The sequence below is a fragment of the Helobdella robusta genome, assembly GCF_000326865.2.
Source record: "Helobdella robusta unplaced genomic scaffold HELROscaffold_6, whole genome shotgun sequence".
Lineage (NCBI taxonomy): Eukaryota > Metazoa > Annelida > Clitellata > Rhynchobdellida > Glossiphoniidae > Helobdella > Helobdella robusta.
Window position 1 is genome coordinate 2,620,394 of NW_008705330.1, and position 13,107 is coordinate 2,633,500.

The 13,107-nt window shown below is 34.0% G+C and overlaps 2 protein-coding genes across 2 annotated transcripts; one reads left to right on the forward strand and one right to left on the reverse strand.

Moving 5' to 3' along the window:
• Positions 1-460: 460 nt before the first annotated feature.
• On the forward strand, positions 461-1,236 carry HELRODRAFT_164214 (hypothetical protein; the record flags this gene model as incomplete). The annotated part of the gene is made up of 2 exons (XM_009029211.1): positions 461-823; positions 883-1,236. 2 exons carry the CDS (start codon positions 461-463, stop codon positions 1,234-1,236), a joined length of 717 nt encoding a protein of 238 aa, XP_009027459.1.
• A 9,689-nt stretch (positions 1,237-10,925) lies between these two features.
• On the reverse strand, positions 10,926-12,790 carry HELRODRAFT_164215 (hypothetical protein; the record flags this gene model as incomplete). The annotated part of the gene is made up of 2 exons (XM_009029212.1): positions 10,926-11,041; positions 12,280-12,790. The coding sequence occupies 2 exons, from the start codon at positions 12,788-12,790 to the stop codon at positions 10,926-10,928; spliced, it is 627 nt and encodes a 208-aa protein (XP_009027460.1).
• Positions 12,791-13,107: the final 317 nt, after the last annotated feature.

Consider the following 13,107-nt stretch of genomic DNA (forward strand, 5'->3'; position numbering starts at 1 on the left):
TTTTTTTAATTGTGATCGTGAGATGATTTTATTTTCACTTTTCGTTTTCATTTTCAGTAATGAGTAAGCAGTAGAAGTATAACTAAAAATTTTTTTTGGCAATTTTTGGTTTCCCATGCCACTATGAGTGGAGAAATTACATTTTAAAACTGGAAATATCATTTGAAAGTGTTGAATCTTAAAAAAGTTCACCTCCTTAAGCTGAAAACCGTTTTCTCCCATCTATCTATTGTTACAGTACAGTTTAAGGTATCACAGCTTCAGTTTATTGCTGGTGTGATTTTGCTATATGTATGCATGCTTATTACATAATCTTTCATATTATATATTATATTTGTTATCCTCACCTGACTTTTGATATTTTATAAACTTATTTTGATAACCTAAACTCATAAAATTTGTTTATTAGTAGATAATTAAATTTACACTCAAATTATAATTCGACAGGACTATAGTCAAGATGTCTAAAAATAGTCTTCCTTCAGATTTGAATAAGAAACAATGGGAATCAAATTTGGTGAGATTTGAAACAGCCAAGAATTCAAAAAAGTATGCAAAGATTGTTGACAGTCTTGATCAAATGAGCAAAATGCCAACAGAACAGCATATCCTGGACAGATTTAAGTGCTTGACTGCAAATGTGAAAAGTAGACAGGAGAGAGTTGTGATAGTGGTCAAAGAAGTAAAAATTTTATGGAAAAAACTGAATCTTCCAATTCAAAAAGGCAAATCTACAGTGGAAAGAAAAATTGAGAATGTACTAAACAAGTATGAAAATGACAGCAGAAAACAAGGAACGCAAGACTTTACCAACTTGTTCAACGTAACTGATGAAAATGGAGAATAGTTGTGTAGGAAGATAAAGCCCTCTATAATCTTCAGATGTCAACAAATGGTAGAGCTGGCTACTGCACCACAATTGAAGATACACAAGAAGTCCATCCTAGAAAACTAAAGTTGATTAAGCAAAAAGTCAGTCAAGATACTAAGGATGATTTAAACAGTGAAGATGAAGAACAGCAAAGAGTCAGTCAAGATACTAAGGATGATTTAAGCAGTAAAGATGAAGAACATTTTAACACTGAAGAAGAAAAACAAGATTCTGATAGTGGTTCTCAAGATTCAGATGCTCTGAAGGAAGAAGAAGAAATTGTTTGGAGAGATGATATGGCTTTCCTTCATCACTTGATCACTTATTACAGACAGTTTAAGAAAACAGGATGCTTCCCTAAGTAAATTTCAGAACTTTGCCAAATATAAGCAATAAAGGATAGAATAGCCGAGCAATCTAAGCTTTGCTAGCTTATATTTTACTTCCAGAATTTTGACAGTCAGCCGAAGGTCAGTCATCATGTGACTTTATTACTGGCACGTGGAGTGACATCTGGTTTTCTGGTCTGGTTTATAATCAGGATAACTACAATAATTTGGCAGCCGTTTGCAAAGATCACTCAAAGGCAATAAAGACTTTAAGGACTTTTTGGTCAGTTGAGCCGACTCCAATCTCAACTCAAAGGTCAAACATTTGTGTTGAATGTGCAATTAAAGTTCTGCAGAATTTACTTCTATTGTGCAAAAGCATTGAAAAAATTAACATTAAATTTCTTTTGACCAATGAACACTAAAACCTGTATGTTTGTATTTCTGATTAAAAAAACCATTTTGTACAATGTATACTATAAATAATTGTATATATAATATAAATTTGATTAAGGGGGTGACATTTTTTAAAGTTGACACTTGCCATTGGATTTTTCTTGATCTTTGCATTAAAACTCCACAAAAATAACATGGGAATAGGCAATAGGGTCTTTAAAAATTCTCATATCCTTAGTTTTAGTAAGCAGTAAGTTCTATTCAGTCAGTCAGCAGATCTAGTGCTGACTCTAGTGCTGCATCAAATCAGGTCCGAATGCAACAAATCCAACATCTAAGATCAAAGCATTGAAAAAACTTTAATTTTCATTAAACGAAATTAAATGATTAAATGTTAAAATTTAATTAAATATTAATTCGAAATTTATAATTTTTTTTTAACTTTATTAAATAAATTTATCAAGGAGACAGAGGTAAAAATACAAATAAAGATTTAAGAACGCAGCAAAAACGTTTATTGTTCACACTTTAAAAAAACCTTACGTTAGTCGTGAGAACAAACTTAAAAATTTATAAAAGCAGAAACATCGAAGAAAATCGACCACTCACTCGAACCGCAGGCAACGAAACAAGTCTACGGTAGCAACAGGAATGTTTACCAAAGACAAAGATGTTACGTTAAATATTTGAAAAGTTTTTCAGGGATAATAATAATAATGTTCTTTTGATGAAACATACCATACACTTAAAATACTTAAACTTAACATAAGCATAAATAAATGGAACAAATTTACATACATTGTTACTTACTAAGCTATGGATTTCGTTAACGAAAAAAGAAACTAAAACGACGAAAACGAAAAGAATTAATCATAATTATATATATATATATATATATATATATATATATATATATATATATATATATATGTTGGTAATAGACCATAATTTTTACAATATTCTATAAATTCTACCGAATGTTTGGCGTTAATATGTTTGTAGTTCGTTTTTTCGATTTTTCTCACTAAAGTTTTTTGGTGAACGTTTAGTTTATTAAAATTCAAAATAAACTTATTTTTCGAATTCATGCTGCAAATAAGGCCATATTTCAATTCCGAATGATTCATCGTCAGTGCTCCTTGCTGTATATATAGGGAAATATTGACTTTGTCAAGATTAACTTTGACGTTGTAAAAATTAACTTTGGTGTTGTAAAATTGAACTTTGATGCGAATTAGGTGTCAGGTTTCTTATCTTCTTTGGTCTCCTTTTCTTCATCGATAGTATCATATTCTTTGTCACTATTTACGATGCTAGTTTTTATTACTTCTTTGTTTTCGTTGTTGGTTAAGCGCCGGGTTGGAAGTGAGGTTGTCATTTTTTGTAGTATATTTATTTTTGGTTTATTGATGTCGATTAGGACGGCTTCTGCAATTTTAAGATGCGTGTAGTTGCTGTTCTAGTATATTACTTTGGTGTTGCTGTCGAGGATTTCACGGCTAATTGTGATTGAGTGTGTTGAGTCCAAATGAGATTTGATAGCACCACTCTGTTTATGCATCGTAAGCCTTCTAGTCAGTGAGGTAGTAGTAATCCCGATATATGAGTCATGTTGACGTGCACAGCCGTCAAAGGGGCAATTAAATTCATATATTACGTGATTACGCTTTAACTCTTTAACGAGTTATCTCTAGGACTGCAGTTGTTTTTCAGTATTATGTGAGACGTCTTTTTATTGTTTTAATAAATTCGGAGTTTAACTTTACTATTTGGGTTGGTTGGTGTGACATTTTTATTGATGATATGCTTAAGAATAGCTTCATCTACCTTGTATGCTGTTGACACGTGATTTCTGTAATACAAGATGATGTCGTTATATTGATTGTTGGTACTAGGAAGGTTATTGCTGTGTAGTAATTTATTTTTAACAATCTTTTCAATAGAGTAAGTCTGTTATCCATTGTTTACAAGCAGGTTTGTGACCCTCTTTAATTCAGCGTCGCGATTTTCAATATCGGAAGAGTGTGTGAATGCCCGGTTCACAAATGATTTTATTGTGCTGTCTTTAAATTGTTCAGTGCATTCACTTTGTCTACTCAAACAAATTCCTGTATTCGTTTCTTTGACATAGACCGCGGTTTTGATTCGTTCTTCGCCATGGGTGACCAACACATCGAGGAAAGGTAAACGCTGTTTCTTTTCACTTTCAATGGTAAATCTAACTTTTGATTTGTTTAAGGTACCAAGAAGTTGGGTGATTTGTTCAGGATCGTTATAGGAGACAAAGATATCATCCACGTATCTGGCGTAGATATTTGGTTTTAAACTTGCATTGTTTTTGAATGTTTCATTCTCCAGCTGTCCTAAGTAAAAACTGGCAAATAGGACGCCAAGGGGGGAACCCATAGCGACACCATCGATTTGCTTGTAAAGTTTGCCTGTGGGGCTGTGGAATGGTGCTTCAGTAGTGCAAATTTGAAGAAGGGACTTCAGTTGTGCTTTCGGTATGTTCAATGGAACCATATCTGAGTTGACAATTATGCCGATTGTATCATGAATTGGTACATTTGTGAATAATGATTCAACATCCAGAGAGGCAATAAATTTGGATGCTGAGGAGATTAATAAACTCACGGGAAGATTGTAGTGTGTAATTGTTTGGAATATATGGGGTTAAAATTTTGTTCAAGAATTTTGTTCAGGGTAGGTGACAGTTGTAATTTGGCTAATAATTGGTCGGATGGGATGATTCTTTTTATGCGTTTTTATATTTCCATATAAGTAGACAGGAGAGTATTCGCCTATAAGTGATGGAAGTTTGTCATCGGTTTTCTTATCTTCTTGATTATTGTGTTTAGTTTAGTTTTTAGTTGAGGAGTGGGATCTTTTTTGATTACTTGGAACTTTTTTGTATCATTGAGAACATCATTGAGTTTTTCATGGTAATCGGCTCGGTCGATAATGACATAATGTGCAAATTTATCTGCGCGTCTTATTACGATATCTTTATTCTCCCTAAGTTGCTTCGCCGCATCCTTCATCTCCTCAGTGAGTAGCTTACTTTGAAAACTACCTCGTGTTTTCTTGGCTATATATATATATATATATATATATATATATTATTGTCACTATTCAGATCTAAATTGGAATATGCAAATACTTTTATTCTATATATACATATTATATACATCTTAAATTTAAGGTATTTATTATATATCAATCAATCAGCCTTCGTTTAGAGTACAGACCCAGTTTCTCGAGGTAAGACGTTGTTTTCTTTGCCATTAACTTTTTGCGCCAAATTAGACGATCAGTTGTATCCATTTCATTTAAATTTAGAGCTTTCATGTCTTGCTCGATTGTTTGCGACCAGGACTTTTTTGGACGGTCATTGGGACGTGTACCAGGTACTTCAACATCTGCAAGAGAAGTTATGGCACTGTTTCCACTTCGTTTGATATGACCAAACCACCACAGACGGTGTTGCCGGCATTCGTCCTTTATATCATCTAAACCAGCACGACGCAGGATTTTGGTAGATTTGATGTGGTCCTTCAGACTAATTCGTTGAATCCATCGAAGCATTTTCATGTCAGTTCGGTGAAGTTGTTGTTTCACTATGGTTGTCATTGGCCATGTTTCTGCACCATATAACAAGACCGGACGTATCACAGATTTATAAAGTCTTGATCGTTGTAGTAGTGGGATGTCACGCCGCATCAATATAGAGGCAAGGAGATGCCATTTATTCCAGACTGCCAGTATGCGTGCTCAAACGGCAGCTTCAGCTGTTCCAGTACAATCCAGAACATCTCCTAGATATTAAAACGGTGTGACTTTCTCTACCTTAATGGCTTCGAAAACATTGCTATTTCGAATTTTTTGTTGTGGATTGATGCAAGCAGGACAAACAAAATTGGACATTTTAGATAAGTACCAATTATTTTTGAACAACGTTTGTGACACCACTGGTTAAACTGCTGACCCTTGATTGAATTGTTACCTACACCAGCTTTACACACTGAACAGGACCATCGTCCAGTAGCTGTGGATTGAATGGGTTCACCAGTTTTCATTGCTTTGATTGCTCATGAAATTCTCACCTACAAACTACTTCAGACAAAATCAACAAAGTCATAGGCATCTTCTACAAAATCAAATATAAACTCTCTCTTTCTGCTCTACACACGCTTTATTACACTTTCATCTACCTTTATCTACCCTTATCTAACCTACTGCATCACACTATGGGAAAATAGTCCAAAAAGCCACCTGACTAATTTAATAATCTCCTAAAAAAGATCAATACGTTTAATTTTTAACCTCAAACCCGATTCTCATACTAAACCCTTCTTCCTAGCAAACAAATTTTACCACTTAACTTCATCGATCTTTACTATTCTGCTTTATTCGTTTTTACATTTATCAACAATCTTCTCCCACCTCACTTTATCAACTTCTACACATTAAGTAACTCCATCCAATCAACAACCACTAGACACAGCCGCCCACTCTTCTATATCTACAAAACTCGCCTCAAATCAATTGAGACAAGCATAAAAATAACAGGTCCTAAAATCTGGATAGAACTTGTACCTTTCCATTTAAGAGCCATCATAAACCTACAACATTTCAAGTCAAAATTTCGTGCTTTTTTATTGACACTGAAACTCGACTACACCACCTAATACTATACTATGAATACGTGAGAACAAAGGATGCGGTGAATGGTCTTTATGAATGGTTAAACATTTATATGTTTATATACGTACTGAACGAACATTTACTTATTTAAATGTCTATATATGTATAACACGAACATTTACTTAATTGTTTTCAATTATTTTTTTGCCTCAGTTATTTTTCTTATTTTACTTCATTAACTATTCTTATATCTACCTGCGGTGGCCACCACAAGACCAGTCTCGGTCTCCGCATATTCAACTTCATAACTTTTATTCACTTATTTGATATGTTGTTGATCATAAAAAAATGAAAAATATATATATATATATGAGCAACTGGGCACAAACACAACATTTGAACAACGAAGATGGTATATAGGAATACCGAAGAAAGCCTTTCTGTTTTATCATTATTATTATTCAAAAATTTGTATAGCGCTAATTACAAACAAAATGTTTCTAAAAAGCACTGTCTAAAAACAGTCAAATTGCTACGATAAACCAAATCTTATAATGAAAACAAAAATGATTTCAATAATTTCTTGAACGATTTTCCTGCCAGTTCAGGCTGTCATAGATAACTTGGTAGACTATTCCAAACGGCTGGTCCACTTACTGAGAAATTTCTCTCAGCCATTTTCAAGTTGGTTTGGGGCATACAACAAGTTTCTATCATCAGACCTTAAGCAGACAGTTTTAAGACAGTTGTTTCGGTGCATGTATTTCTTTCAAATAAACTGGCACCACTCCCTTCATACATTTGAACATGTATGTTGATATTTTGAACAAAATTCTTTTTTTTGACCATCAACCAGTGCAGTTTTCTGAATATCGGGGTAACATGGTCAAACTTTTTTGCACCATCCACGATCTTAGCTGCCCGATTCTGAATTGACTGAAGCACAGATAACGATTTTTCAGGTAAACCATAAAATAGGCTGTTGCAGTAATCCAATCTAGAATGAATAAACGAATGCACTAAACTTTGAAGAACATCTTTGGTTAAGCTTTTGCAGATTATTTTTAATTTTCGCAGTTGTAGGGTTGCAGTACCAGATAAAAACTTGATATGTTCTGTCATTGCCAGCCTAGAATCAAAAATGACACCCAAGTTTGTAGCTTTAGGAATGAAGTTTATATTTGAGCCCTCAATGATAACTGAATTAATTTTCATTCTAGACAGTTGTTGCCAAGCTCCAACCAGAAAAATTTGCGTCTTGCTTTGATTGAGCTTAAGACGATTAGTTGTCATCCATTTCTCGATCTCGACCGAACATTTAACAAAACGATCAACTGCAAGACGAAAGTTGCTAGACGATTCTGTGGCGAACAGCTGAATATCATCTGCAAATGCATGACACTCCAAACCATGTAATCTGATTGCCTCAATAATTTTAGAGGTGTAAAGAATAAACAAGATCGGTCCGAGAACCGAGCCCTGTGGAACACCAAATCTTATCGTTTAAACCGAAGAGGTCTTATTCTTGTAGATTACCTGCTGAGTTCTATCTGTTTAGTACGACCATTGCTCGACAGAACCAGTTATTCCAAATCTATGATTAAGACGTTTCAGAAGAATGCAATGGTCGACACAGTCAAATGCCGAACTCATATCATTGAATCCAAGAAGAGATGGTTTGCTGTCGTTTATATTTTCATGCAATTTAGATAACACATGCAACAAAGTAGTTTCGGTAGAATGATGTCTTCTATAACCTAACTGATATACCGGTAACAAATTGTTTTTATCTTAGTGTTTCATAAGCTTCTTAGAAACTAATCTTTCAATTAATTTTGACAAGAACGACAAATTTGAAACCGGTCTATAATTACAAAGATCAGAATTGTGTAATTTTTCCTTTTTCAAAAGAGGAGAAATTGTAGCATGCTTCAACATAACCGGAAACTCACCAGTAAGTAAACATAACATATTTTGAAAACAATCTTACATGTTTTTTGAAAAAGTGTGAAGGAACACAACTCAGTGAACATGTTTTAGATGGAGAGTTCAAAACTGCTTCGACAATTTCGTTTTCGTCATAAACAGAAAAAACTGAAAACAAGTTGTTGCAGCAGACACCAGATGAATGATTAAATTTCTCATCATACACCATCGATTCTCGTACATTTTAAATTTTGTCATAAAAGAATGTAGCAAAATCCTTCACTTCAAAATTGGGATATGAATTTGAAGTTTTTTTCTTGCACAACAGTTTATTTACCACAGAATAAAATATTTTTTGATTGCAGAGTATTTTTCCACACCTCCCTATCATGATGATTTAAAGTCTTTCTGTACTTCCTTTCCATTTTTCTACAGTATGCCTTAGACTTTGAGCAATCTCCATCAAACCACGGCGTCAACAAATCATCTCGACTTTAAACCACGTGTTCTGGAGCTATTATGTCTGCAATTCTCTTCAGTTCATTAACAAAAATCCCCAACAGCGTTTCTATATTATCATCTTGGCATGGCCCTCCAATCGGAGATTTTCTTCATTTATGCGTCGCCAGGATCGAACCATTTTTTTACTTCTTGTACCTATAACTTGATTGATTGACAAACAAACCTGGATTAATCCATGATCTGATAACACTCCACTGGGAAAAATCAAACTATTAAAGATAGGAAAAGAGCGAGAAGTAACGATCAAGTCAAAAACACCACCTAATTCATGCGTTGGTTCGTTAATTCTGTTAACCAACTGAAAACAATCGAAAACATCATTCAATGAGACTGTGTTTGGATCATCTTTCCTCTCCATATGAACATTAAAATCTCCCGCAACAACGATTTCATCACTTAACAGTGATTAAACTTCTAAAACATTCGCTAACTCTGAAAAGAACGATGGTGAAGGAGGAACCGATCCAGGTCTATAAATTGATAACAAAATAAAATCTGATTTGTTTACTCTCCATTTAATTGCAACAGCTTCAAAAGTAATCACGGCGGGTAATTCAACAGGTTTATAAATGAACTCTTTCTTGAAATAAATTATAATTCCGCCATGATATGGATCGTGAGGTCTAACGTAATCTACAAACTTATAACCAGGGGGCATCGCGCATCGAACAGCAAACTTATCTGACCTCCCATGCCATATCATGCATAAAACAAACAAAAATTTTTGTTTTGAACTAAAGAAGCTTGAAAATGATTTACGATCAACCGTTAGAAAAATCGAAAAGTTAAATTGGAAGTTAACTAATGCAGAACATGCTGTAATTTTTATCAATAATTGCATTTCTGACAGTCTTAATCCGATATATATCAATATATCCATCACAATTCCCAAATTGGTGACCGTTTTACTGAAACTTATATCAGTCATACTGATGTTTATCGATGAACGCTCAACCGCTGATGTTTGTTGCCATGTACCAGTCAACATTAACTGAGTCTTATTCAACTTTAACTTACTTTGACCCAGCCACGAGCCGACATCAGATATAGTTTTTTTTCAGTTTCTCTAATACGACTGAAAAACATAAAACACAAATCTGCATGTTATCTGCGTACCCATGGCAATAATAACCACCTTTATTCAGTAAATCCAATATCTCTGCAACGTACAAATTAAAGAGAATCGGTCCAAGAACAGATCCTTGAGGCACCCCTGACATAAGTTTCATTGGTTCAAAGAGACCACCTGAGTAAGAAATCTGCTGAGTCCGGCCAGTAAGAAATGATTCGAACCACATTAACGCAATCTTATTTAAACCATAACTATATTTCAGTCTGTCCAACAGGATTTTATGATTCACAGTATCGAACACCGAACTCATGTCTAGGAATGTCAACAATATTACTTTTTGTACATTAACTGCTGAATAAACATAAGAAAATACATCCAATAGAGCTGTTTCGGTCGAATGAAACCATCTATATCCAGATTGATTCAATGGCCATATACCATTTTTATTTATATGATTTTTCATAACTAGCTCAACTAGTTTTATAATCTTAAAAACGAAAGACAAATTTGACACCGGCCTATAGTTTATCAAATCTGTTTTATCTAATCCTGTCTTTTTTAGAATATCTTAAAAACGAAAGACAAATTTGACACCGGCCTATAGTTTATCAAATCTGTTTTATCTAATCCTGTCTTTTTTAGAATTGGCGTGACAGTCGCATCCTTCCAAACCTGTGGCATTACACCTTTCGTTAAGCACATGTTGATTATATCCGTTAAGTAGACAATAAAACAGTCAGTATATTCTTTGAATACATACGTCGGTATTGGGTCCAGTGAGCATGACTTTGTAGGTGACGAATTAACAACTTTAGATATCTTTTTTTCAGTCAACACTGGAAATGATTCGAATGGAAACAATATTAGTATTAAGAGAAATAACTGAAGAATTAAAACATTCTTTTTTGTCACTTTTAACTTGTCAGTTAAATTTTTTTTAAATCATCGACACTATGCATTGAGCCAACTTCATTTTCAACACTTGACTCTTTTTAATAACTTATTATTTATTTGTCATAAGTATTTGGAATTATTTTTGAATTGACATGTTTTCGCGAACTAAAAACTCCTTCGTTTCGCTGAGTAACAAACATTTTTTTGTTTCATTGCCAATACCTAATCAACTTTATCATTATAACAACCAGTAGTTCTGAACCTTCTTTTTTTATCGACACATTTGCTTAGCCTTTTTGCAGTCGCTGTCAAACCATAGTGCAGTCGGGACATGTTTCCATCGAACTTCATGAAGTAGAACAACACCGTCAGCTATTTTTAAAAGCTCTTCATTGAATATTTTAAAACCAAATTCAACATCATTATCCTGACCTTAATATTTTGAGATAGATGAGCACCTAAAAAGCTCAGTCAGACGTTTTTTATCCACTCGTTTCCAGGACCTGATCCACGATTTCTTGAAAATGACTGGAGTCCGATTGATTAAAAATTGACCAGTTACTAAACTATGATCTAAATAGATACCAGATGGATACACCAATACATCTTCTAACAAAAACCATCAGATGTAACAATCAAATCCAGGGTACCACCAAGCACATGGGTAGACTGATTTATTCTATTGACTAGATCAAAACTAAAGAAAACATCAACAAGGGCTGGTGCATCTGAAAGAGTTTCTACGTGTATGTTGAAGTCACCTGGAACTACAATACTGCAACATAAAAGTGTGATTTGTTTTTAAACTAAAATGAATTCTTCGGAAAATAATTTAGCAGGAGGAGCAAAACCTGGCCTATAAATAATCAGAAAAACTACTGAAGTCTTCTGTGGTGTCAATTTAAAACATATCGCTTCAAATGTAATTATCACTGGCAATGGAATTTTTACACATTTAAAGTGGTTTCTAAAATACGTTACCAAGCCAACATGCGCAGGGTCATTATCAGATGGTTTATGCCAAGTTACATTAAGCATCAAAACATCCAAGTCATCATTGAGCAACCCATGAATAGTATCAACATTTGGACCAAAGGATCTAATAATTAAGAGACCCACCTTTATTTTATTGACATTACCAGAAGAATTGAAAACCATAGAGTCACAATCAGGGTTAGTATGCTTTAGTTTTTTATTAGAATTTTTCTGTATTTTTATTATTCTCAAATTTGATGGATCTCCCATCACCTTGTACAAAAATTACCCCGACTCCTGTTTCCGTTTATCTTTTGCTTCAGCTACCAGTTTTTTTTACATTTCTCACGCTGTTCTTTAGTGAAGTCATGGCATATGCTGACATTTTTTAATTCATCACTCAATTGTTTCTTCCTCACACGATTTTTCATCATCATGTTTTTCATAGACTATTCTTTAAACTCAATCAACATCGGACGTGGGTTGACACCTTGTTTGCCAATTCTGTACATTTTCTTAATATCGCTTTCCTTGATTTCATCATTAGTAATGGTTGACGGCAAATTCATAACAATCTTCTTATCATCATTGCGCGCATCAGCAGTTAGTTTCACCTTCACTGAGCCAAAATAACACAGCAATGCACTCACGGTTGATTGTTTCGACATCGGTTTTAATAGATTTGACGACATTGTTCAGAGCCACCGTAGTCGATTTAACTTCTTCTTTGATAGTTCCCTTTACAACTTCAGTCCAATTCTTTTTCAAACCCCCTTCAACATCTTTAATCTGCGTGTTTACATTTGTTACCGACTTATCAAATTCAACAATTTTGTTGGCCATTTCGCTTAACTTTGCGTCAATTGAAGCCAACTCGCGACAAAAAGAACTTTGTTCATCAGTAAGCTTATCTTGGTTACAAACTATTTCACTTTGAGATTTTTGCAGATCACAAATTTTTTTGAAACCTTCTTTGATGTTCTTAACGCAGCTTTTGCAGAGCCAAAACAAATTAGGATCGGATACTACTGCTGTCAAGACTTGAGCATCGGTCGGAATACATTTGATGTGGAAGCCGTCCCCGCGTACGCCACAACAAATTAATTCTTTGTTACTTTCTTTAATTTTAACTTTACATTTGTTGCATTTATCTTTTGACATATTCAAGATTAAAATATGTCACTGTATCTAATAGTCTGTAAAAATTAATGCCTAAAAGCAACACAACTCGCAACTCGGAATAAAAACAATACAGGTTCTAACGACTATCCTATAGCGCTTACAGCAATTAACGCAAACAAATTATATCACTGAATCCGTCAGAATTTTCTCTATCAAATGGAATTAAATTTAAACAAAATACTCACTATGAAATTATGAAAAAATACGGAGCAAATTAAAATACGGCCTGCACGTGCTACCGACGAGCGATAATATATATATATTACTAAGTCACAAACTATTTTAATTTAGCGTCT